At 32.9% G+C, this 27512-nt stretch overlaps 4 protein-coding genes, 1 long non-coding RNA gene and 1 pseudogene across 5 annotated transcripts; 5 read left to right on the top strand and 1 right to left on the bottom strand.

The window, feature by feature from the left end:
- Positions 1 to 3241: 3241 nt before the first annotated feature.
- Positions 3242 to 8840, top strand: LOC139867101 (uncharacterized; annotated as a pseudogene).
- Positions 8841 to 9534: 694 nt separating this feature from the next.
- LOC139867103 (reticulon-like protein B3) lies at positions 9535 to 11641 on the bottom strand. The gene is made up of 5 exons (XM_071855434.1): positions 11346 to 11641; positions 10455 to 10635; positions 10213 to 10354; positions 10052 to 10121; positions 9535 to 9935 (listed from the first exon to the last, which is right to left on the bottom strand). Exons 1-5 carry the CDS (start codon positions 11554 to 11556, stop codon positions 9769 to 9771), a joined length of 771 nt encoding a protein of 256 aa, XP_071711535.1. The 5' UTR covers positions 11557 to 11641; the 3' UTR covers positions 9535 to 9768.
- A 532-nt stretch (positions 11642 to 12173) lies between these two features.
- Positions 12174 to 14036, top strand: LOC139869363 (uncharacterized). Its single transcript, XM_071857679.1, has 3 exons — positions 12174 to 13237; positions 13349 to 13507; positions 13609 to 14036. The coding sequence occupies exons 1-3, from the start codon at positions 13229 to 13231 to the stop codon at positions 13906 to 13908; spliced, it is 468 nt and encodes a 155-aa protein (XP_071713780.1). The 5' UTR covers positions 12174 to 13228; the 3' UTR covers positions 13909 to 14036.
- On the top strand, positions 12437 to 13003 carry LOC139869136 (F-box/FBD/LRR-repeat protein At1g13570-like). The gene has a single exon (XM_071857457.1). The coding sequence runs from the start codon at positions 12437 to 12439 to the stop codon at positions 13001 to 13003; it is 567 nt and encodes a 188-aa protein (XP_071713558.1).
- A 7299-nt stretch (positions 14037 to 21335) lies between the features above and the next one.
- LOC139869134 (probable membrane-associated kinase regulator 2) lies at positions 21336 to 22208 on the top strand. Its single transcript, XM_071857456.1, has 2 exons — positions 21336 to 22056; positions 22150 to 22208. Exons 1-2 carry the CDS (start codon positions 21336 to 21338, stop codon positions 22206 to 22208), a joined length of 780 nt encoding a protein of 259 aa, XP_071713557.1.
- Positions 22209 to 23334: 1126 nt separating this feature from the next.
- On the top strand, positions 23335 to 27512 carry LOC139865687 (uncharacterized). Its single transcript, XR_011765062.1, has 6 exons — positions 23335 to 23452; positions 23650 to 23822; positions 25006 to 25155; positions 25698 to 25794; positions 27081 to 27136; positions 27333 to 27512. It is a non-coding gene; the product is annotated as an uncharacterized lncRNA (long non-coding RNA).

Here is a 27512-nt window from a genome sequence, read left to right as displayed (position 1 = left end):
ATGAATTAGTATATATATTAATAATAATATGTTAAACATATAGTAACGGAAACTATCACAAGTTTTGAGAAAATGTTACTACATATTTTGATTTTTGAAGTCTTTTTTTTTTTAAATTATCTTCTATATTTATGGTTGTATTATTATATTAATGAAAACATGTTCAAATTCCAGTCCATTTAAATAAATTGTATTGTATGTAATAATAATAACACAAGACAAAAATATTGTAAATTGAAAAATATTAAAAAGTCAAATAGAACAATTCTTTTGAGACAGAGAGAATATTAAATTTATGAGCATTGCCTAAAAAGCGTTCATGTGATCAAGAAATTTATTTGGTTGAACTAAAACTGATCCCGTTAAGAAAAAAAAAATCAATTATACATTATACATACATATTAAGCCTCAGTGTGGAAGGGCCCGCGATTAGTTGCCAAGCAACCCGGGTTCAATTCCTGGGGGCGGAAGGTTTTCTCTTCAATTTTCTGCGATTAGTTGCCAAGCAGCCCGGGTAGGAGTTTCCTTCTAGCGTGTGTTGGTGCAAATGATGAGGGTCGTTGAAATAAATGATCCGCTGATACAAATTCGCCGTTAAAAAAAAAATAATACATATATATTAAACTCCTTACTAATTTCAGTGGATGAGTTTATATTCACGATGTGGTAAAATAATAATACGGAGTAATAATTTATCTCATCCATGATAATTATTTTATTCTCACCATGTCCAAAACAACATGCTAACGTTTATTCAACCCAAAATTAATTTAAATCTGTGTTTTTGAGTAAACAGAAAGTGTAAATTCACATTAGTGAAACAAATGTTCGTAAAACAATATTAAAGATGTAAGAGTAATTAAAAATTCATTTTAATAATTATTACACAATATTTTTAAAACAATATTAGTAAACAAATGCTTCTTAATTAATACGTAGTATGATAGTTGTAAAAATAATTTTTTTATAACAATTGTCATATGTTTGTTTCAACTTTTATAGCAATAAAACTTTTATAACAATCGTTGATGTTTATTTAAACTTTTTTCATAACTTTTGTGGAGTATATGTATTTTTTTATCTCTTCATTTAATATGGTCAATGTGCGGATTATAATTATAACCAACTTAAACAATGTTAAAGGTATGAAACGAAACTATTTTCGATAACAATGCACGAATCATTCCCGCTCGTTAATAAACATTTACTGTTAAATTTTTTCAGCCGCATTGTATTTGTGAGTCTACACTCACAAAATTATTACAAAAGAAGATGTATAATGATATGATAATTGAGATGGATCAATCGTGTTACATTTGTTTCCTCGTTTATATTTCGCCGCTACGCTAGGCCCAATTGCTTTTAACTTCTAAGACTTTGTTAAATGACACTAGCTTTTAAACAAGGAAAAAACCTTTGGGATTCAAACATGAGGCACTTGGTTGTCAAACACGCATGCGCGCCACTCGGCCAAATGTATGTTTGATATAATAATGAGGATAAATGTATTTATGTACACGCAAATGACATCTTCGTTTTCGCTTTTCACTGTTCTTGGATTAAATATATATTGAATATGATATGATACGATAGTTAATAATTCTTTTAAAAAACATTTGTATTTAATTATTTGCAATAAATAAGAGCATGTAGTGTGTATATCCTACTTGTCGGGAACGTTTAATGGAGACGACTCATCAATGTCTCATCCTACTCATTTTGACAATCGTTCGGACAAATGTATAAATCGCATTAAAGTTGATAGAGTGTTGGTTAAACCGATTATCAAGTGCGACAAAGGTAAAAGAGTTGTTCGAAAAGGTTAAGATGCTTCCGGGTGCATCCTGTATGGTTTTGTGTTTCATTGGCTTTGTCTCTTATAAATGGCTCCTTGTTTTGAATTTTGTATTGTATGTAGTTTTGGTTTAGTTTCCGTTGGCTAGATTCGGTTGTAATTAGCGTTAGCTTGTTGGACTTAATAATTAGGGCGTATTTTTACTTTTTAAACAGAGCCTTCAAAAATAATAAGATGACCATGTGTTCCTTGATGTATCTTTGTTTGTTTCTTTCATCTGCGATGAAAGGACTTCAGTTATATATATTTCGTTATTTTTGTACCAAAAAAATGTAGTGTGTATATGAGTTTATGTCGTTGGCATCTAAAACTTCGGAAATTCCTCTGTCAGTTGACGTTCAAAAACATGTTTAACCTTTAAACCAATTCCTAATAGATGGATTGGTGCCGCCCATGTCCTGGGTGCATGAGATTATGATACCTCTTGGGTATGAATCTTGTTGGGGTGTTCTCCCTGAGGTTTTTTTCATAATGCAATATTCTCTGCTGTCGGTTATGAGTTTTTTTCCGGGATAAGTGTGCTCTAATTATGATCGGATGATTCCACTAATGGTGGACCGTCACTAATTCCATTTCTAACTGGCTGAAACAAACATGTTTAACCTTTAACGATACATTGAGCAAATTTTTTAGTTACATTTTGAATGTGTTAGGTCCAAACAAATGAAAAAGAACGCAAATTACAGAAATGTAATTGCAATTGAACCGACATCCACGATAATCAGCAGTGTTGCAAAAGTTGGCCGACGCGTCATTTTTTAGGCATGGCCGATGCGTCGTTTCTAAAAAGTCGGTCAAAGGTAAAAAGTCGGTCAAAGTCGGAAAAAGTTGGTCAAATTCGGAAAAAGTCGGTCAAAGTCAGTCAAAGTCGGTCAAAGTCGGTCAAAGTCGGTCAATTTTTTTTCTTTTTTTGTAATATTGTTAATAATTGTTAATTGTTCATGTTTATGGTAAATATAGTTTATATTTCAAGATTCGATCTGTATAATATTATATATAAATATATATTTAATAAAAATATTTTAAAAAGTCAACGTTAGTCAACACATGTTGCGTTCCCGTTGCGTCACCGTTGCATCCGACGCGGCGTTTTTTAGGCATGGCCGATGCGTCTCCGACTCGCGTCTTTTACGACCTTGATAATCACTATGTCAGTATGTATGGATAATTTGAGTCTGCCGGATCCAAAATGAAATTCGGGTTCCCACCAAAATTAAGTCAACAGTAAAGTCAACAATAGAGATTGCTTCGTCGTCCACCAATCAAATCAATCTTTTCTTTCACACATTACATTATTTATATCTATGAATACAAATTATGTATATCTATCTATCTATACACATTTCTAAAATTCTCTCACTCTAAACTCTTCTCAGAACACTTCTTCATTTTCGTGCTCCCCAATTTAAGTTTACAAATCAATACACTTTTTCATTCGCATTATCGCTAGCAAAGGCGATCATATTAACCTTTTCGTAACGTAATTTGAATGAATTAAACAGAGATCGGTGAAATTAAAGCATTAATCAGATTGATTTTACAATTATAGAGATGGAACAGAAGCACATTATGTTATCCGCATTGAGTGTTGGTGTAGGCCTTGGTTTAGGGCTAGGCGTCAATAAGTGGAGTAGCGGTGGTGTTGACGACGGCGTCACGGCGTCGCAAATTGAGCATGAGCTGCTCCGGCTTATTGTCGACGGTAGAGATGAGAAGGTTACTCTTAAGGAATTTCCGTATTACATCAGGTGATAATTGTTATGTTACTTGATATATTGATACGTTTATCAAGCTAATGAGACATTATTGAATACTGCTATCCACTTCAAATCTTTGGATTTGAATTTTTTATTTTTTTAATTTCGGATTAATTTATAGATTTTGTGACAGTTTTATGTTTAGATGTGGAAGAACAAATAAGCTAGTTTGATATCATCTACTTCACAAATCAGTAAATCACAAGTTAGTGATCAAATATTAACAATTCACGTCTATTGCTCATTTACTGTAATTTGATGATAGATCCATCTTGTTGAGCGATGTAATAACTTATTTTAATCTGTATTTAGTTTATGCATTATCCATTAATTTACTTATCAACAAATTTTTAGCCTGTTATACCGAGTTTGCATTTTTTAGAAGCTTCGTGCAGATAGAAATATATGTCATAATTTGTACGTATCCTTGATTTGTAAAGAGTATAATTCTTTTCATGTATATCATGTTTGTGGATATATTAAGTCAGTAAGTTTGAATTGTCAATTGAGCTGTTCTAAGTTGAAACTTTTTTTGCATCTGACTATGTTTACATGAATTAGAGCTGTTCTAAGAACAACCGATAGTTGATTCTGAATGTCGTATTATCTTACTTTAATAATCGGTTATTGTAAAGCCTCAAAATAAGCAGTGAGTAACATTAACTGTAGTTTTTATTATTTTATTTTCATTTTTATTTCTTTTAGTTGTTTGGGGAGGTTTAGTCCAATCTATTTAAAGTTGTTGGTTAGGTTTTTGGTCTAATCTATCTAAAGTTGTAACAAAGTTGTAACACTAACTGATTACTTTTGTTAGTTAGGTTTTTTAGTCTTAATCTGTTCTTTTGCACGTAACTAACTTTTAACTATTTAAAATCACAGTGAACGAACACGTTGCTTGTTGACAAGTGCAGCATTTGTTCATTTAAAACATTCAGATGTTTCCAAGCATGCTAGAAATCTTTTACCTGCAAGTAGAGCTATATTGCTTTCAGGACCTGCTGGTTAGTAATTTTTTTAACAGGTGAAAGTTATAACTAATTTAAACCCCGATCAAATTGATTATATTATATGCATGTTGTCTACTGTAGAGTTTTATCACCAAAAGCTTGCAAAGGCTCTATCACATGAGTTTGAAACAAAGCTACTAGTGTTAGACATTGCTGACTTTTACGCAAAGGTAACTACTAGGTTATTAGTTTTTTTTTTTTTTTTTCTTTTCTCTTTTTATCTAATTTCATATTGCATTATCTTATAAGATGTAATAATAATAATAATGTTTGGCATTTACCCTCAGATTCAGAGCAAATACGGCACATCTAAGAAGGACTCGGTAAGTGCAACATTATTGAGATCAACTTGTAAATTTGTATAACACCTGGAATTATTTCTGTATGAATATGATCTGATACCAGTGTATTTATTATTTATTTTTTTTATTTTTTTGTAGTCTGTTGCAAGATCCATTTCAGACATGGCATTGGAGCGGATGTCCAGCTTACTTGGATCGTTCTCCACAGGGAAGGAAGATGATGGAGGTATGAATAGAATCTATACATTTTTCCTTATTTGATCTTTAATAGATAATGAATCGATTATTCTACTGATATTGTATTAAGAATGTATTCATATGTTACTGATCTTTCGAATTTTGTTTACTTCTCTAGCATCGATCAAGCGTTTAAGCAGCTGTCCAGTTGATGAGAGAGTTCTTTTGCAGACATTATACAAGGTAAATTCCACTCATGGCTGCTGATGCCACTCAAAATAATATCTAACAACATTATCATTTAATTGCAGGTTTTAATCTCTTTCTCTGAAACAAACGGGATCATTCTCTATATCAGAGACGTAGAAAAGTTTCTTCAATCACAACGTACATTCGAACTATTTGATAAAATGTTGAAGAAATTATCCGGATCAACATTAGTGATTGGTTCACGGATATTAGACCCTAATGATCAAAGTGTTGAAGTTAATGAAAAACTCGCCTGCTTGTTTCCTTACAATATTGATATCCAACCACCTGAAGATGAATCACATCTCAAAGAATGGAAAGCACAGTTAGAAGAACAAATGAAAGACATTCAGTTTCAGGATAATAAAAATCATATTGCTGAGGTGTTAGCAGCAAACGATCTTGAGTGTGATGATTTAAGTTCAATTTGTCTAGCTGATACAGTGTTTATTAGTAATTATATACAAGAAATTGTGATATCTGCTATTTCTCATCATTTAATGAGTCACAAGGATCCTGAGTACCGAAATGGAAATCTCGTCATATCATCTACCAGGTATGCATAGTTATAGTTAATTGACTTAATTTCGTCAATAAAGAACCACCAAAATGCTGTCTTTTTACTAATATTACAATTACAATTACAATGTAACAGTTTGTCACATGGATTGAGAATCTTCCAAGAGGATAATTGTGGTGGAAAAGATACTTTAAAGATGGAGACAAAAGCCGACTCTTCAAAGGTTTGTTTATTATATATTTGAATAAATGAGTAAATTGATAAATGATTGTGCAGAAATTTCATACCTTTTTGACGGATCTTGAACAACATTAGTAAGAGGGCCAAAATCGTTTCAATATCGTTTTAGAGGGGCCATGACATAAAATATATAATTTTATATATCCTTGTAGTAGAAAATTTACACTAATAGCATAAAGTTTTGGGAGGGCCATGGCCCATCCATGCCATCCCAAAGATCCGTCCCTACCTTTTTATGTGACTTGATGCTTACTTTTATCTCATTTTTTCGTCCAGGGACCAGAAGGGGAAGATAATGCTGCATCGAAGTCTGACAGCAATAACGAGACAGAAAATACAGTTCCTCCAAAACCTGTACGTTCTGTGCGTTACCATTATTAAAATTCAGTTATAAAACATAAATGAAACTACTTGATTTTTATTTATTCCTGTGATCTGACTCCAACCATCACAAGATAACTCAGTGGTTGCGGACCTGAGTTCCTTACAAGAGGTCTCAGGTTCGAATCCTGTCTAGGACGAATTACCCGCCCTCCGGGGCAGCCCGAACAGGAAAAACCTTCTACCTTTTACCTTTTTTACTGTGATCTGACTCCAAATTGAATGGTTCAACCCACATAACCAGGTAGACAATGAGTTTGAAAAGCGGATAAGGCCAGAGGTTATCCCCGCAAATGAAATTGGCGTAACATTTGCTGATATCGGAGCCCTTGACGAAATAAAAGAATCACTACAAGAATTAGTCATGCTTCCTCTTCGAAGACCTGATCTCTTCAATGGTGGACTACTTAAACCCTGTCGTGGTATATTACTATTTGGCCCTCCAGGTACAGGTAAAACAATGCTGGCGAAAGCAATTGCTAATGAAGCTGGTGCAAGCTTCATCAATGTCTCAATGTCAACCATCACTTCAAAATGGTTTGGTGAAGATGAGAAGAATGTTCGAGCTTTATTCACACTTGCAGCAAAAGTTTCTCCAACTATAATATTTGTGGATGAGGTTGATAGCATGCTTGGACAACGAACGAGAGTTGGAGAACATGAAGCTATGCGGAAAATAAAAAATGAGTTTATGTCACATTGGGATGGTTTATTGACTAAACCTGGTGAACGTATTCTTGTTCTTGCAGCCACTAATAGACCGTTTGACCTCGATGAAGCCATTATTAGGCGTTTTGAACGCAGGTATACTTGCCTTATCTTTAATTTATTATACCTGGAAAACAATTCAGGTTGGGTCGGTTTGGGTAACGGGTCAAAACGGTTTTGGGTTGAAATGGGTCATGGGTCAAACTGGTCAGATTTTTGAAAGGGCCCAAATGGGTCAGGTTGGGTAACGGGTCATGGGTCAAATGGGCTAAAAGAATTATTTTAGTTATTATTTATATTCATTATATAAATAAGATAATATTAATTAATATAGATTATAAATGATATAACATGAATGCTTTCATAAATGTTTGACGGATGAAACTTATAATCATTTTCATGCTCTGCCCGTCTGACCCATTAGACCTATCTCTATTTATTGAGCTTTAGGAATTGATGCCCATTAGACCTTTTTTTTTTACATTTTGTATAGGACTCAATAGGTTGGAGGGAAACACCTTTTTTTAAGGTTTAGGGTTTACAAAGGTTTTTTTCTTTCAAGACCCAACCCGATTGACCACATTTGAGACTCTCAATTGCCAGGAATAGAATTTATAAAGCAAATTCAGAAAGAAAAAAAAAAAAAAAAACATTGCTTAGAAGCGTTGTATATTTCGTGTACAGAATTATGGTGGGTCTACCAACAGTGGATAACAGAGAAACAATCTTGAAAACGCTCCTAGCAAAAGAAAAGGTAGAAAACTTGGACTTCAAGGAACTTGCGGTGATGACGGAAGGATATAGCGGGAGCGATCTTAAGGTTTGTTTTTCTATCACCAAATTCAGTATATATAATAATAAAATCAGGAAAAAGTGTTGGCATTAACTACTGAAACAGAATTTATGTGTAACAGCAGCTTATCGCCCAGTCAGGGAGCTAATGCAGCAAGAGAGACAAAAGGATATTGTAAGTTATAACTTGATGAAATTCCACTTTTGGCTTTTGATGTGCATAAAAAAAAACTTGTATAAATTTGTTTTATTTTCATTTAAAAGGACAACAAGAAGGGAGGTGATGAAGCAGAAAGTGAGTCGAAAGAAGAAAGTGAAAGTGTTATTAAACTGAGACCTTTAAACATGGAAGATATGAGGCAGGCAAAGAATCAAGTAAGATAGTTCAACCCTTATTTTAGTAAATTAGAACATATTAACGTTACATGAATTTTCAGGTGTTAGTCAGGAATCTGATAATTTTGATAAATGGTGACAGGTGGCAGCTAGTTTTGCGGGTGAAGGATGCGTAATGGGTGAGCTGAAACAATGGAACGATTTGTATGGGGAAGGTGGTTCGAGAAAGAAAGAGCAACTAAGTTATTTTCTCTAAATCGAAATCAGGTGAACAGAGATTGTACTGGTCCTTCAACTACTACCAACAACATTGTTTATTCCAGGACTCGGAGTCTTGAATGTGAAATGTAACATAATTATCAAATATATCCTCTTGTTAAATGGTTTGTACTACATATAGACGGAAAAATCGGTCTGTTTGTTATTGGATATTTAAGTGTAGAAGAAAGGAAGAGGGTCATATTCCTATAATGTATATTGTCGATTGAAAATTGTAAAAATGTAATTTGTTGTATATTATATGGATTGATGATTATTAGTTTAGTTCCACCTAGGCCTCCTTAGGGTTATGATATACTGTTTTATACATTTTACATGCTTAGTATTCTTTAACTAGTCACTTCAATCTCATAATGATGATTAAATTTGAAGGATTTGATCCATATACTCATGATATACAGTAGTATGTTAAACCTATAAATTAGAAATCTCATCAAACACATAAATTGTATAAAGAATAAAAAAGTACACTGTTATTATCTATACTTTTAATTCTTTAATGTTACAATGTTAATGTTAAAGTTATGCTTTCAAAAGTTATGGAATCTTTTCAAGACTAGTAGGGCAGTAAACCATGTGCAAACTTATTTATTAGACAACAAACAAGAAGAAATGTACAAAAATATGCACAATGTTTATGTGTAGTACTTGTATTGATTGTAAAAATGTCTTTTATTTTTTTTTTTTTTTTTTTTTATATGTAAAGATCTTTTAAATCAGGTTTGTTACGGGATGTCGATGGTTAAATGGGTCCCAGTTCTAAGACTTCTTCCCTTGTATAAAAAAGAAAATAGGATAGCATTATTCATAACTGACAGATATAAATGGTCTAAAAACCATATCTTTTAGAGTTTTAGGACATGACTTGAGAAAAAAAACCATCAACTTCAAATACTACAATCAAAAAAACCATCAATCAAAAATTGAACTCAAATTGATTGAAAAAGTAATACTCCGTAGAATACAAAATTATACCCCCTTCAATTCATAAGCTTCAAAACCTAACAGAGCTAAAGAAGAACCATCCATAAATGGGGACTTGAACATCTAGAACATCATAACATGATTACTTTTGCTTAAAGTATTAGGGAATCAATGAGTAAAACAGTTTATAAATTATAAAATGTCACAACAAACATGTTGGAAGACATAATGCTAAATCGTCTTAAGCAAACTTGGCCTTCAATGCCCCTACTGGAACCTTGCTCAAAACCTTGACACTGAACACTGCATATTGCTTCTTGATCTCAGCCTCTGCTTTCTCACCAAAAGCATCAACTTTGTCCTCATATCTATCATAAAGGTACGGCAGCGTATGCAACAAAATAAAGCCTGTTGATAGTAAAAGTAAATAAAATTAATAAGACAGATTAAAGAACACCAACAGTGGTGATTCGAAATGAAGTGACAGACTGACACCACTTAAATAATTATGAACATATTCTTACTTGCATAAAACAATGTCAAGAAGTTACAGTAGCTTCCAAGAATTGAAGCCACCCACAAACCAGCAACCGCCTGGTTCAACAAAAACAAGATCAATATCGTTCGTTGAATATTATTACAAGGAAAAAAAACTTAAAAAATGACTGTAAGGGTCAATACATACGCCGAGAAAAGCCTTTAAGTCTTTTCCTGAAGCAATGGCCTTTAGAATAGCTAGGGCTCTATTGATTTCAAGCCTGAAGGCATTGGCAACACCAAGAACAATATCTTCTGGGAGCACAACATCTGGGAATTTAGGAGGAGACCTAATTAAATTAAATAATCAACATAAAATGGCAGATGTCAGGTTACATTAGACACATATCTAATTGACCAAATAAACAAAAAGAAAAAGCAATAAATTACTTGTTGATAAAGCTAGCGGCATTAGACCACAAAAAGAGGACTGCCAGAGCTAATATAAGAGTATGGCATATAAGTGTAAGCAAATGATACTCAACCAGTTCGAAAAGCACCCATATCAAAGTGGCAAAACCAACAACGCCAGCAGTAACTTTCTTGTCCTTCCACAGAAATATATCCGCAGCTGTCAAAAAATTTAAAAATATAGGAGTTAATAAACAAAAAAAACCTCAAATCTCACAACATATTTAATATCAATTTAGTTACTCATATATGTGAAGCAAACATAATTCATAAGCAAAGCATTGTTGTGTAAATGGCTACACCACAACAATGTACCCATAGAAAAAGGAAGTATGCACCCATATTCACATTAAGTGAATTATGTGAATAACTGAGAATTTAAATTAAATTGCTAACAAGAATAAGGAAAGGTACATCAGATACACTATTGTTTAAAATGTGATATCCAGGTAGATTGATAATTAAGTACACAATTAACACCATGTTTAGACGATTAATCCTAAAGGGTTCCGGCCAGTTAAACCCCAATTGACAATTTTTACATCATCGGTCCAAATACGTAGTTCAATAGAACTGTAGATCTACATCACATAAATCTCAAAATTTAAAACCCAAATTTAACAAATCACATAAAAAAAAAACTATTACTATAAATACTTCTTTGGACTCTGGATCTATTGTATCAAGCACCCGCTAAACACATACATAAAACAACAGGCACAGATCTATATCACATTCAGTTCTCAAATGAAACTAAACTTAAGCAACTTCACACCGTTTTAATTGACTGATTTAAAACCTAAACTATGTCATCTAACACTGTGGATACGATATACATACATATAAGCAGTTTAAATAAAATGTGCATACCTTTACCGCCACCTAAAAGCTTGTGTACCGGCTTCTCTCTACCGAACAACCGGTAAATTTTGTCCTTAACGTCAGAAACCGGTGAGCTTTTGTTAGCGTCATTATCAGAATCTGATGATGCTGAATCATCTTTGTGAAACGTTTCAGTGATTTTTTCCTTCACAGATTCAACAAATGATTGTTCATGATCAGCGGCGTTGTTATCGGCCATTTCTAGATTATCGGTTACCGGATCTGACGCTGATTCGGCACGATAATAGGGAGAGAAGATGTATGAGATATTTTTTGAAATAAAGTGTGTGCGTGTTTATGTGTGAAGGGGGAATGAATAAAAAAAAAATCTAGTTTTTATGGAGGTTTGGATCCAAGCCTTAGTTTCGGGTAATATTGAAGCAGGTATATTTTTCACGGGAACCAATGAGAAGTGGGTATGTGAAAAAGTAGAGAGCGGGAATACCGTTTAAATCGACGGCGTTAGGGTTAACGAGTTAATTTTATGTGCTTGATTTAAAAAAAGCCCATTGAGGATGATTGGGCCTGGTACCCAAATATGGTTTTCCCTTTATGTTATTGGCTTCTTATTTTATTTTATTTGCTGAATAAAAGGGATTTCATCTAAACAAAGAAACCCAAACTGATACAAAGTCCATTGGACCACTTGAGTACATCAGATTGTAAAGGGCCAAAGCTTGAACCAACTAGCGTGCAGTTAAAAACAAAAACCTAACTCATACAGTATAGTTAGATACACGAACAAAAGATGCACCAAAGAACTTAAGACCCCTCGATCAGAAGCCGTACATATACCTTCTTATTTGCCAATAGGTGATTTTATTATTATTATTATTTATTTATTTGTTTATTTTTAATTTGGTTGTTTCCTACGTTAATTCAACAAATGCAATCACTGATTTGATTGAATATCAGTATCATCAATTAATAATCATATTGTTAGGGTTTCTTCCAAATTTTAGTATTTCATGTTTATTTACAATCATGTTAACCCTATTCAAATATTTTAGTATCAGCCACAGAACGTGTTTTTTATAATAACACACTGTAAACAAAGAGCAAAGATTATTGTTAGAATAATGGATTCAACTCCCGGGAAACATAATGCATCGAAATCAACATCTAAAGATATTATTAACTGTATGCCGGAAGATGTGATAACTAATATTCTCAATCGTTTGCCAATACAATATGCGGTAAGAACATCTACCTTGTCAAGAAACTGGAGGTTCAAGTGGACTTCACTCAACCATGTCGTATTGGACGAGGAATTCTATGACTATTTGCGAGGACTGGGAGTTGACAATTGGTATAACGAGATGAATATAAGTGTAATTTTTCATCTTATTAAAGGTTCCATTACCAAATTTGATCTCTTCATACCATATGACAAGGTGCTAGATGTTAATAGTATTAATTATTGGGTGATGTTGTTGTCCAAAAAGGGAATTAAGGATTTGAAGCTTATAAATATGTATCCAGAAACTCTTAGGTTGTCTTCACATTTATTCTCTTGTGTTAAGTTGGAACGTTTGGCGCTTCGTAGATGTTCTATTTTCCCTGCACAACCGACTTCATGTGGTTTCCCAAATCTTTTGCACTTACACTTGGATTGTGTAGAATTTGTGAAGGGAAATTTTGGATAAATTATCACCCAATGTCCATTACTCGAGTGTTTGCAACTTGGCTGCCGATTTCCCTGTGATACTTTTGGAATAATAAAAATCGTTGAGATTGCCAAACTTAAAAATCTCAAATGTTTATGGTTTCCATTGTTTCAGCTTGACAATATAGGGATTACAACAATTTCCTTAGTCTTTCACCTTGTGGGTCATTTCTCGAAACTTCAAGTGCTTTATTTGGATCTTCGTATGTGCCAGGTATACTATACCATTGCAAGAATGTTTTATTATTATTATGAATTATATAGTTAATAGCTTATTGAATTGATGCGGCTTTCTATACTTTCTTTTTTTTTTCTTTTCATATAGTTATTAGGAGAATCTGGTGCAGGAAGGAGGGTTGGTACCTCCTTTAGCTGCCTCAGCACTCTGCAATTAGAGCCAATAGATTTTGGCAATGATGGTATGTTATCGTTCGCCTTTGACATGATTTGGGGTTCACCAAAACTGCATACTCTTAAGATCACGGTAATTCAGTATTTTATGTATGCATCATCATGATACTTACTTCAGTAATAATCATTAATTACTTGTGATAACTAAATATATATAATTTGATAATATTGTAGTCTTTATATAATCATGATGCCGTCCCACCACCTGCATCATCTGCATTGAACCACATCTCAATGGGGCAGTTGCACCTACAGATTGTGGAGTTCATGTATTTTGGAGGTACAGAGAATGAGATTAGCCTGATAAAGAATATACTTGCTTGTTCATCGATGCTAAACAAGATTGATGTATATCTGTCGCCATCCACGATGTCTTACGGTGACAATGGAAAGTTGATGTTTGCTACAAAGCTGGTGCTAAAACTACATCGAGCATCCTCCGCAGCACAAGTGAATATCATTGATTCGTCTTAGTGGTATTATGCACTTATATCTTCTCTACTACAGTAGTTTTTATAGTTCTGTTAAGTTTCACTCTAGTAATATTTTCACTGTTTAAGTTTCACTCTTGTACTATTACAGCTGTTGGATTTAGAAAGTGGAAAAAAATAAAATTATAATGCTCAAGATGTAGTATGTGATGTAAATTTTGTTGTTTCATTATTATTGAGATGGTAATTATAACTATGGCCACCTTTTACTTATTTTTTACTGGTATTCGGTCGCTTTGTTGGTGTTTCTTTGCTTTATTTGTTTTTGTTATGACAATTTGCCTAGCGCACCCATACTAGCGGAAGCTAGGATATAATTTGTTTGAGACAAACTTGCGAGAAATAATAGAAAGCAAATAAAGTAACTGATAACACGACGATTTAACGTGGTTCGGCAAACCCTGCCTACGTCCACCCCAAGAGTCTCCTTTATTCTTATAATATAAAAGAACCCAGTACAAGAAAAAGTACACTATGAGTTAAACCCAAACCCAAGCCCCTTAGATTTTAGGATAAAATCTAAGTTTCCCGTACACCCTTTTACACTCCTTACAAGAATAAAACTCTCAACCTCACAAATAAACAAACTACGTTGATGAACCCTATGAACTATGTTTTTCTCTCATTTGTGATCTTGTGATCCTCACTTGGATGCCTTTTGCTTTTTGCATGAACACATATATATACATAAAACTTCACCAACTGGAAACTTAGTAATCCATGTGAAAACAAATAACATTCACAGCCACTTTTTGACTTTTTCCACACTTGCACGTTTTAGTTTCAAGAACCACCAAAAGTCTACAATTATTTGGCACATACTATTTGCTAATAGTCTCCTATATTTCCATGCAATAAATGTGAGCCACTTTCTTGGACTACCGTCCAACAATCTCCACCTTGACGAACATTTATCTTCTTCGTCACCGAAAATACTATCACCTAGTACTTTCACCATTGGCCTCCTTATCCCCGCTGCACACACCTTGAATCACCTCGGTCCTGAACCCCGATTCAAATAACACGGCCAATAATCATGTGCAACTAACCCTGTCAACTTACCTAGTTGACACCGGAGAGGAGTCTCGAATCATCTCTTCCACCACAGTAGGATTTTCCTTCTCACCATCGTCTACTTGTTCAAACATGTCCCAACATGTTCCCGACCTGTTTCCCGCGTGCAGGCTTTCAAAACCTTCGAGACACGAGTACATTTTGTACTCGCCACCAGACGATATAAACCCTCATAGTTCTATCTCTTCAGGACCTTCACGCCACGTGTGATTTTCATAACTCCACCTACGGCCTAATATCCGTATCCTTGAGAATCCAACACGCATAAGGAAATTAGATTCTTGCACATCCTTGGTGTGTACGCCACACCACCAAGAGCGTAAGCAGCTTCGTGAAACAATTTTATTTTTCACCATGCAAACACCCTCAACATCACATGTTGAACCATCACCTAAAGTCAGCACCCCGCTTTCTTTAACATTAGCTTATCAAAATAAGCTTCCTTGGAACACACATGCATCGTACAACCAGAATCTAAAATCCATTCATCTTGAGCAGAAGTAGAACTTTTGGAGATTGTGAGAACATCTCCCACCTGTACAATAACTGCTACCGCAGCCGATGAACCCCCAGATTTAACTTCACCATTCCTCCAGAGTGGACAGTCCGTCCGTAGTCACCCCACTCATGACATTTGAAGCACTGGATACCCTTCATGACGTCTCCTGATCTAGACCTACTATTATCACTAGATCTCTTCTAGGCAAACCTTCCCCTTCCATGACCAACCATAGCAAACCCATGCTCAAAACGGTCATTGAATCTTCGTGTCTTATCCTGCGAACTGGGAAGAGAGGCAAGAAGAATAAGGGTCTTATCTTCTTCCTCCTTTAAACCTCAACTTATTCAAGTTGATTAACCAGACCATTAAGCACATCCATATGTTCAATAATATATCAATCGTCATCCGCCATCTCAAATGGCTCCACCCTAAATTGCATACCTCCGTTTCTCGCCATCTCCAAACAAAAAACTATCCGAAACACCTGGATGCTCTGATACTACTTGTTATAACAATTTGCCTAGCGCACCCACACCAGCGGAAGCTAGGATATAATTTGTTTGAGACAAACTTGCGAGAAATAATAGAAAGCAAATAAAGTAACTGATAACACGACGATTTAACGTGGTTCGGCAAACCCTGCCTACGTCCACCCCAAGAGTCTCCTTTATTCTTATAATATAAAAGAACTCAGTACAAAAAAAAGTACACTATGAGTTAAACCCAAACCCAAGCCCCTTAGATTTTAGGATAAAATCTAAGTTTTCCGTACACCCTTTTACACTCCTTACAAGAATAAAACTCTCAACCTCACAAATAAACAAACTCCGTTGATGAACCCTATCAACTATGTTTTTCTCTCATTTGTGATCTTGTGATCCTCACTTGGATGCCTTTTGCTTTTTGCATGAACACATATATATATACATGAAACTTCACCGACTGGAAACTTAGTAATCTATGTGAAAACAAATAACATTCACAGCCACTTTTTGACTTTTTCCACACTTGCACGTTTTAGTTTCAAGAACCACCAAAAGTCTACAATTATTTGGCACATACTATTTGCTAATAGTCTCCTATATTTCCATGCAATAAATGTGAGCCACTTTCTTGGACTACCGTCCAACACTTTTGATTTTGGTTTTGTAAGTTGCAATTGCAACGTTGTAATTGTCCTTCCTTTTTGTTGATTGTTTGTGAACCTTGTTGTAGGTTCGGTTTGTTTCTAGTTATTTTTCCTTGTTAGGTTGGTTTCGTTGTTAGGTGTTTTTGTTTTGAGACTTGGTTGTTGTTTGTTGGTTTGTGGTGTATATTGCGTTTAGGCGTTCATTGGGTTGATAAAATGTCTTATTTTTGTTAATTTTTTGTTGTTTTTTATAAAAAATAGAATGCGAGTGGTCCGAGTGGAATGAATGAATCCATGAACGATGTGTCTTAGTGTTTAGGAAATTAAAAATAATAATAAGTGTGATAATGGATTACACGTTGTGTTTTTTTCTAACAATCTTTGATGAGAACGTTAGCCGATGTTTCATTGTTTAAACAAAACAAAAAAATCATAACTTTGTAGGAAAATTTATACACAGCACCCTTTCTAAATTAGTTATACGTAGTACACTAGATCTTATAATATTCATCTTTTCACAAATTATCTTTTTTTTTTTTTTTTTTTTTTTCTTCAAAGATCAAATATTATTAAACAAAATTGATACAACAGGAGGGGCCAAAGGCCCAATCTACAGATTTGACACTAGCAGAGACAAAAATGCTAAGAACTTATTATAACCTCTGAAAAATAAGCTAATCTTTTTAAAAAAAATAATAATAATAATAAGTCACAAATTTATACAAAAAATAATTATATTACTATCCCTTAAATTCTTGTAAATGAAAAGTGATTCTCATACACCAATTTTTAATCTATTTACACTTTTATATAATAAACTCACAATTATACCTCTAGATTAATATAAGAAGTTGAACTTATATTATTATTTTAAATACAAGTAAGGGTGTAATAGTAAGTTAGACGTTATGAATAGAAAAAAATGGTGTCTGAGGATCACCCCCTTAAAGTTTAAAGCAGCGTCAAACTCATCCGTGAGATGAGTTGTTCCATTTTTTGATGGAAAAGCTGACGAACTTAACCCAACGTCAGTCAGTAGCATTCAAGGTTTGAGATCTCAGATCTCGGGGAGATTTCGTTTGGACATTTTTGGGGATATCTCGTCATCTTGGAAAAATCTCGGGGAGATCTCGGGCGTTGACTTACGTTGACTTTATAATTTTCATAATATAAATATATATATAAATAAATAAATTTATGTACATTTATATACATATTTACGAGATTTTACAAGTAAATCGAAGAAATAAGCGAGAAAATCCGAAAAATACTAGATTTTATGAGAAAATTCAAGAAATGAGCGAGTAAATTCGAGAAATCATGACTTTGACCAAATTTGACCCCGTTGACCGAGATTTCTCGAGAAACTGACATCTCGTCTCGACGGCCTTTCAAAAAAGAGATCTCGGGGAGAAATAAGAAGATTTACAACACCGACAGCATTAGTAACAATTTTGACAGAAGAGTGAGGAAGCGCGAGAGAGGGAATGAACTAGGGGTGTGCACCATTTAGTTTCAAACCGAATAAACCGAATATCGAATCGAATCAAAAAAAAAAAAAAACAAACCGAATGTTTTAAACGGTTTTCGGATCGATCGAAACTGAAACCGAATTCATAATTTAGTTTTTGGTTTGGTTTGTGGTTTTGAAAATTTTAAATTCGGTCAACCGAAACCGAATTAAAAACCGAATTCAAATTAATCACATCTTAAAACATATTCATAATTATAATATTTATATATTTATATTATATATGATGTATTATTACATTTTTATTAAATAATAAACATGATATATATCCTATATACTTAAATTAATTCTACAACCGTTATTCTTAATTTATATGTAAGTTTATGCTAGTTAGAATTTTTATTTTTAGTGATTTTCGGTTTTAACCGAAATCAAACTGAAATAAAATTCGGTTTTCGGTTCGATTTTGGTTATGATTTTGATATTTAAATTTGATTTCGGTTTGATTTTTGTTTTTGATTTTATAAGTTTCAAAACCGAAAAAACTCAACCGAATAAACCGAACCGATGAACACCCCTAGAATGAAGGAGGATGATTCTCACACACACTTTTTTGATCCTCACACACCAATTGAGTATTATTAGAAGAGTAAAAGGTTGAAATAGGTGTGTGAGGATCAAAAAAGTGTGTGTGAGAATCATCCCCCTAGAATGAACCAATCAAAGAATTAATATTTTATATATTTGTTATTTATTTATTTCCTCTCGCCAAATTTCTAATCAGATTCTACATCACCCTACAAATATTTGACACATTTTAGGTTGACGAAAATACATGCTGTATTAATTCAGGTCAACAGAAAGGTGAAATGTGTACGAAAAATCATATGGGCCGTCGGCCCAAAACAGAAATTAGCTACTCCATTTAAAAACCAAATTACCATCTGGTCCTAATAAAGTCTGAGCAAGTCAAACTTTTAAAAACCCAAAGAAAATTTTGCACTTTCGTTTTCATAGGGTCGCCCCAACAGGCCCACACTTTTGGAACTTCTACTTTTTCATATATTTCAAGTATAGCAGTAGCAAATTTTTTCCATTTGCTGATTTGCTACAAACGTACAACTTATTATTTTTTTTAATTTTCGTTTTGATATTTAATAAAAAGAGTTGTAATCCCTTGAATCCAATAATTTGCTTGAAATCCATTGTACCAATCAGAGTGCGACATGTGGCGCGACAATCACATGTGATTGAAAAAAAAATTCAAAATTTAAAAAAAAAAAAAACAAATTTTTTTGAAATTTTTTTTTCGAATTTTTTTTTTTTAAATTTAGCATGTCAAATCCAATCACATGTGATTGTAAAACACAATCACATGTGATTCTGCATGTCAAATCCAATCACATATGATTGAAAAAAAAAATTCAAATTTAAAAAAAAAAAATCAACAGGAAACAGACTTTAATTCGGTGACTTGATTAAGTTTGTTAGAGTTTCGTGATCATATCTTCAAATTTTCAGACTTTAACTTGGTGATTTGATCAAGTTTTGATCAAAGATTTGGTGTTTAAACGTTTTAGCACAAATTTACTGAAATTCGTTATTTTACTAAATAAAATTTGTTTCAATCACATGTGATTGGATTTGACATGCAGAATCACATGTGATTGGGTTTTACAATCACATGTGATTGACATGCAGAATCACATGTGATTTACTGCATGTCATGTGATTGAAAAAAAAAATTTCGAAAAAACAAAAAAAAAATTCGAAAAAAAATTTAATTTTTTTTTTTTTGAATTTTTTTTTCAATCAAATGTAATTATCGCGCCACGTGTCGCACTCTGATTGGTCCCTTGAATCTCAACTTAAAAGTTGGTTTCATTTAAATATTTCTCTTAATAAAAATAGAGGTTCAACACTTGTTTGTTTTTTATAAAAAAAAAATATTGAAATTGAATGAATATTGATATTGATTGATATTTTATTTTTTTCGGGAAAACAATGAATTAAAGTTAAATAGAACGATAATCTTTTAACAATTGATAAAAGAAACCAAAAGAATATATTGCGAAGAACTACAACAAATAATTGAATGCAACAAACAACCTAATATCATCCAAATAAACGGGAAACATAACAAACAAATAAACAAAAAATCAACATAGGATCCACGGAACATGATTAAAAAAAGTGACCAAAGCAATATTAAACCGTCAACGAACAGGGTAAATCTAGGATTTTTTCCGATTGGTGCAAAATGTTCTAAATTTGAAAAAAAAAAACTAGAACAAATGTCGGCGTTTAGCATATAAGTAATTAAATTCTGAACTTTAACACATGAATACATTAAAAAAATCGGAGTCGTCGGGAACAGCCGACAACGATTAACCTTTCATACGTCCACCCCTGCCAATAACTTAAGTGATCTCTAGCAACATCTTCAATACTATGCATGAAAAATACCAAATCGTGATAGTAAAAGTAAATAGTATCCTGATAGTAAAAGTAAATAGTAACTGATCAGTAATAGTAAAAAAGCAAAAGTGACCATTAACCCTCCTTCACTTTGTCATGCACTTTATTTCTGACCCAAATTCACTTTTTACTATTTTTCTTGGCTCTTTTAGGTTAACCATTACTTCCTTTTCTTTTATTCTCCACCCGCCTTGGATGTTCTTACCTTACTTGGCTCGACCTCCATGCTAAATAACCTTTTTACTATCTTTATTTATTGTTCTTTTAACCCAATTCTACTGTACTACTTTTGACCTTAAACCTACCCTTTTGACCAAAATTTAGATCGTGTGTAAATGAATACATTCTATAAAATATTTTATAAAAGGTTTGGTCGGCTAATGACGGTTATGAAGTATAATGAAAATTAGAATATCATAATCATCAAATTATTGACTTAATTATCACTTGTCACATTATCTTACTCTCTATATTTTAAAAAAAAAATAAGATCATTGAAACTTGTACAAAATAATTGGGAGAGAGCGTAAATGTTCATACATAGCATGTAGCCGGTCGGACTTCACACATGCTCCCCCTCAATTCCCCAATTATTTATATTTGTATTTATATTTTAAATTTAAATATTTATTCCTTTATATATATACCATTCAAAACCTTTCAAACTCAATTCACTCTCTATTTTATACTTGAAAAAAAGCTAAAAAAACAAAAATAAACCATTTCTTCCTTCAATTCTCACTGGCTTTCCCTACAATGGACGTCTTCAGCTTACTAAAATTCTGGAAAATTGCCGGCGGTGGAGATACCGCCACCGTACGAGACTTCGATTCGACGATCAACGACGATGAAGATTCCTTTTTCGATTTAGTTTTCACAAATATCGGTGACGAGAACGAAATCGATAAGAAATCGAGTCTCACATTTTCATCACCGAAGATGAAAATTCATACGAAAACACCTCAATCGCCTCTTCGTGCCCTAATTCTAGGTTCATTTCAAAATAATAAATCAAAATTAGAGAAATCAGAAACCAGAAGCGAAATTGAAGACGTTAAAGTCGGTGCGTTGCTAACCAGAGATAATAGTTTAAGACGTAAATTCGATTTAGAAAATAAAGATCAGAATATGTCGTCTTCAAAACGTTTCAATAAAGACGTTGTTAATAAGTATCTGAATCTAATGAAACCGAAGGTTACGAAAAGAGGAAACGAAAAATCGAGATTATCGGAGAAATCAGTTACACCTTCATCGTCTCCGGCATCATCTGTTTTCTCCCCTAGGAAAGAAGATAAAAGAGGCGGTGGCCGTGTTACGGTGTTTAAAGACGTGCGTAAACATTTAGGAAAAAGCCGTTCGGCGTCTGCAATTCTGCAAACGCCTGTAACGAAGAGCGATGACTCTGCGTTAGAGCAGCAGGATTCGATTAAAAGCGCAATTCTCCATTGTAAAAAATCGTACAACTCGCCTTCACAAGGTATGTAACTTGAAATCGTATATCGTCTTAATTACTGGTTCACTAGTTCATCTGATTATTAAAGCTAATTTGTGGTTGAATTGCTGATTACAGATTGTTGTGTTCTATCGAGATCTGGAAGTGCTCCTTCAAACAATGAGGATCTGATTTGAAAATTAAGGAGGAATTGGCGGGAAAAGTTGTTGAGAAAATTAATAACATTAAACTGACAATGTGTAATTAGTACTGGTAGGAGTAAAGATAAAAGAAGTAGTAGGAATAGGATGATGTAAAAAGCTTTGAATGAAGTGAAAGTTTTATAATATTGGTTGCTTTGTTGTGTATACTCTAAAATGGTAGCTCGTCTGAACTCTGTTTTTAAGACATCATTTCAAGCTGAACTATGCGATTTGATATTAAAAATTGTACAAACGACGCTCATCTGGAGCCGTTGAAAATACGTAGAATTTATCCGTTACAACAAATAAAATACACAGAATTTAATACGGAGTACATAATCCCCTACCTCACATAAAGCATGACATACAAATCCTATGTGTCACACCCTAACAATCCCACTACTATACCCCTACTATGCTTACACGTGTCAGTCCTACATTTATTCAGATACGATTTTTTTTTTTAAAAATAAAAAAAAAAACAAACATAAACTGTATAAAAAAAATTAAGAAAAGAAAAATCGTATTCTCACACCTACACGAATTCAGTCTGTTTCCCTCATTTACCCTAATAAACTAATTATTCATCTCCCTCGCTGAAATAGGTTTTTTCTATATAATCGATTATCGATTTTGTGTTTTTAGTTATTTAACATTTTTCAAATTATTTTTTCATTCTTCTAACTAGGGTTTGATGAATTAGATTGAGGTATGAGCAAATTTCTACAAAATACAAGCGTTATATGTCTACATATATCTGTACCGATCGAGAATGGTGATGATTGATGAATTTAATTAGCCAAGAAAAAAAATTAAATGAAAAACAATACAAATTTTGATGCTGGTAAATTTTTTTTTTTTCATTTTTTTTATGCAGCTTTGTCTGCAGCGGTTTTGATGCTGTTTACAGCGATCTTGGGGTTTGCAGCTTTGTTTACTCCTATATGTATATGGTATGTATATTCGATCCTTCTAATTTTTGTAATTAGTAAAGATTTTCAAAGTTTGTTGAAACCATTCCGGTCGATTCAATCCATTCCTGTTATGCAACATTTGATTCATATTCAACATCAATTTCATTGAAAATTTATCGCTGAATGGTGTAAGTATTCGTGATTCAAAACCTTTGATTTCATATAAACCTTTGTATTTTCTAATTTCAATTTGTATTTGTTTTTAATTTGAGATTAAGTGTGTAGATTCCCTGGTTGGATGGATTTTAATGCGATTCAATATAGGTATGTCAATTGAATTTTTATTTTAACGATTTAGGATTATTTATTTATTTTATTTTTTAGATATTTCAGGCTATTAGAACGGTATAATGTTATGAAATATAAGGAAATGCTACTACGCACAGGTTTTTTACCACTATAATTATACGTAATTAGACATTGTTCAACATAATTAGACATTGTTCTTTTTGGTGATTTAGCTTGGTTTCGTTTGTTCGATATTGATTCTTGCAATGCCGTTGTCGAGAATAAAATCGCAGTTCATATGACCTGTAATAGTTTAAAGCAAGCTGTATAATGAGTGGACCGATCACTTCTTCGTCGTTAGCTGCCGCTTCAACAACAACCTTCTGAATGTAGATCCTGCCAAGAGGTTGTATAATTTTTTTATGTTTGCAAAAAATAATGTTTTCGTGTATGTTGTTGTTGTTGTTCTTTTTATTCGTCACCATATCATTTCTCTGCTTCCTTTGAATCTGCAGGTTACTTTTCTATATTTTTTTCCGTTGTCTTTGTTTTTTGTTCTTTTAACTTTCTTTTACAAATCAAATGTGTTTTATAGTATATGTGATCCAGTTAATACATTAGGTAAGATCTGCATCACTAACTAGGTCAAGATGAAAGGTTGTGATTTGTGACTTTTGAGATTTGAGGAGTTAGAATCATAAGATTCAACAAAATGAGGCTGCCTTTTGAGTTAATACTAGGGTAACAATTTAATGTGAAAATAATATTTGTACACCAACGCACCACCATATACGCAACAAATATATGTGAATTGGTGAACCATTAAGAAAAGATTGTTGAGTGTTTATGAGCGTTAAAGAATGCACGTGATCTCTATATAAGTTTAAATGCTACATTTGGTCTAATAAGTTGTAGTTGTTGTTGTAGTGAGTAATTGATGTCAAAAATGATTTCAAGATGCATTTTTTAGAGGTAGCCACCTCTAAAAAATGATTTCAAGTGAGTAATTTATGGCTTATACTTAATGGTAGTGTCGTTGAACCGTTACAGGTTAGGGTTTCCTTTAGTGCGATCTCCTTTTTTGCTAGATGGTTGTATCGTTTAGCGATCGAAGATATTAGTAAGTTTAGGGTTTGAATCTGGAAACTTAGGGTTTCATGTTTGTTACAACCTTGCAACCTTTTTCCAGCTACTATTTTTTTTTTTTTTTTTTTTTTTTTTTTTTTTTTGGGGTTTGTTGTTTAAGATACAAGTGATAAAAAGACGAATATTTGAGAAATTAAACACTCTTGGTTTTGGGTTTTCATTAATTTTTTTTTTAAATCAATTATATTTTGATTATTGAGATCGGATATGGGTTTTTTTTATAAAGGTTTAGGATTTTCCAAATTGAAACAGAAAAATGAACTCAAGCAGTTATGGATTAGACTCTTATATTGAAACAGAAAAATAAACTCAACAAGTTATGGATTAGACTTTGTATTTTTTGTTACGCTTTTTGTTACTTAAGGTTATGGTTTAAACTTTTATTGTTGATTGTTGTAGTTTTTGGTAAGCTATATTGAATTAGACTTTTAACCGTTATACAGTATATGGTAGAAAGAGTCGCTATAAATCTGATTAGGGTAACAATCTTCAATGTTATATATGGTCCAAAGACGTACCCGAGCTGATATAGTTAACGCCTCTCTTCATTCTGCAATGGTCGGACCGCCGTTTGATCAAGGTTATCACAACAGGTATTGAATTTTTGAATTTTTGTTTGAAATTGTTTACAATCATTATCACACTATGAATCATTAATTCAATATACTTGGAAAACTATCGGTGATTTATTTAAAACAGTTTGTCTCAAAAGTTTATTTGGTGGTCATCGTGCTGCTCAATACTAATGTATATCAAAGCATCTGAATGCTAATCAATGATTAATATAAATATGATCGATTTTTATGACTTCGTAACAGCATCATAAATCAATATATCAAAATTATTGGCTGATAAAGGAAATTAGCATTAGAACAATAGTTTTTGACTATTGTGCAGAGTCAAGTTGTCTTAGCATATTGACAACGTTAAAAGAAATTTGTTTGAAAATTTTGCCACAATCCTCCAGGCTTGCTACTTGCAGTTTGAAAACAAAGCATCTGATATCAGTACAAGACAATATGCTGGCAATCGATAGTCACTGTTGCTCTTGCATGATCGATAGTCACTGTTGATTTCATCGTGATAGTCTCAAAGTCGATTAAAAACACCTACAATTTTTTTTATTTCTGTGCAGGTAATCAGTATTCATTGTTCGCTCTTATACGCGCATCAATATGGAAGTGCTCAAAATGGTTCACTTTCTTATCTTAATCTGTATTCATTGTCATCAGGTACATCGGTGTTATGTTTCCTCTTTGTTATGTGATTTTAATTTATGTATTGCACATTTACTTTAATGTTATTTATATCCGAAGTGGTATTGTCATAAAAACATAAACAGTTATAATTACAACACTATATTAGTAGGGCATTGGAGTCTTTAAATATATATGTGGCAGTCTTTAATAATTTGCTAAAGTAATCCACCCATTTGTCCGGCTTATTGTTGTATTATTTACATTTTACATTCTAATTGATATAGGAATACAAAATATGCAATGTGTTTTTTAATTGAGCTTCTGTGAGTACTAGATGACAAAAATAGAACGTATATTAAAGTTAGCATTCTAATGAGGACCTAAATTCATAGATAATAGTCCTTTATGCTTTAACTGTTTTGTACGAATGTTGCATGACCCCTCCTTCATATTGTTGATATAGAGTTTCATAATTTACTTATGTTATTTAAGATATATCTTTAAGACTTCGTATTGATCCTTCAATGTGTTAGTTGAATTTTTGGTGGCCTTTCAGTTTGTATGGTTTATCTTACTAGGGGTTGAGTTGAATTGTATTTGACATAACATGTTTTCAGTATCCTCATAGGCTTTAAACGAGTAGTTAGTGAGAGGCTGATTTTTTATTGGATTATTAGTCAAAATTTGCTTATTTTCTAAGGGTTGCATTTGTTTGGTTTTGAGGGTTGTTAAGAGGTCTCATTTAGAAATGAGTTGAAATTGACACTAGATGGGTCAATATGCATAATGAGTTTATGCAAAGTATTCTTAATAGAAACTGCAATGGGCAGTGTCGATAATCAGATGTTTGTGGGTTGGACATATTTGACTACTAAAAGTCAAATGAAAAAGTCATCGATCCAGTTTGACTCATTATCTTTACTCCTAAACTATATGAGTAGGCTGAATCGGGTTAGCTGATACTGACCCACATCACTAACACATATTACTATATCTTACGGACATGGTTCATGTTACTACATATTAGCACAAATCTTAACATGGGAGGGCGGAAGAGAACATACTCAATTTAGTATTACAATATGACAAGTATATTTCTATCACTAATGCACCTATTAAATAGTCAAATTATGTTCTATATAATATAATTGGAACTTTGTGGTTGCAATGTACCCAAAAAATTCAATTTATGTTTTATTTGGTTCGTTATATGAAAGATCAATATATTAATCAGTTACTGATCATGTGGTGTCGTGTTATTTGACTGTTATTATCATCTATTTCATTTCAATAAATATCATGAAGTTTCCTTTGTGCAGTTGCTTGGTGAGAGACATAGTCCAATTGTGCTCAACTTTCTGGAAGCTGTCAAAAGGTAAATTTCTTTCTTATCTCATGTTAACAGGTTGTCATTACTAGGGGAATAACTAGATATGGCAATTTCGACCCATTTATATACGAATGGTAGATCTACGAGTTAATTGGCTAACCTATTTAATGCAAATGAAACGGGTCAGTTTGGTCAAGTTTTTTCGATAAATATTGAAATGAAATTTTGTTGTTGTCTTCAGGAGACCAGACATCACATAATGTTTGAAGAGATTGCAGTGTCGGTAATTCATCTTTGTAGGGGATATTGCAACTGTTTATTTTTTTCATTTTTTTGTTATAGAGTTGAAATACATTGGGTCTTTAATGATTGATATGAAGATTCATATAGTTATGTAAATGAATATTTGATGTATAATCGA

This window comes from Rutidosis leptorrhynchoides, chromosome 9 (assembly GCF_046630445.1).
Source record: "Rutidosis leptorrhynchoides isolate AG116_Rl617_1_P2 chromosome 9, CSIRO_AGI_Rlap_v1, whole genome shotgun sequence".
NCBI lineage: Eukaryota > Viridiplantae > Streptophyta > Magnoliopsida > Asterales > Asteraceae > Rutidosis > Rutidosis leptorrhynchoides.
The sequence above is the reverse complement of the archived record's forward strand: the minus strand, read 5'-3'. Positions and strand labels throughout refer to the sequence as shown.

Bases quoted from the DNA above. Each gene is read 5' to 3' on its own strand.
- LOC139869136 (XM_071857457.1), top strand. From the start codon at position 12,437: ATGGATTCAACTCCCGGGAAACATAATGCATCGAAATCAACATCTAAA.
- LOC139869363 (XM_071857679.1), top strand. The intron at 13,508-13,608 runs GTAATTCAGTAT...ATAATATTGTAG, and splicing joins TGCATACTCTTAAGATCACG to TCTTTATATAATCATGATGC.
- LOC139867103 (XM_071855434.1), bottom strand. From the start codon at position 11,556: ATGGCCGATAACAACGCCGCTGATCATGAACAATCATTTGTTGAATCT. The intron at 10,636-11,345 runs GTATGCACATTT...ATTTTTTGACAG, and splicing joins GCTTTTAGGTGGCGGTAAAG to CTGCGGATATATTTCTGTGG. The intron at 10,122-10,212 runs GTATGTATTGAC...TTGTTGAACCAG, and splicing joins ACTTAAAGGCTTTTCTCGGC to GCGGTTGCTGGTTTGTGGGT.
- LOC139869134 (XM_071857456.1), top strand. From the start codon at position 21,336: ATGGACGTCTTCAGCTTACTAAAATTCTGGAAAATTGCCGGCGGTGGA. The intron at 22,057-22,149 runs GTATGTAACTTG...TGCTGATTACAG, and splicing joins GTACAACTCGCCTTCACAAG to ATTGTTGTGTTCTATCGAGA.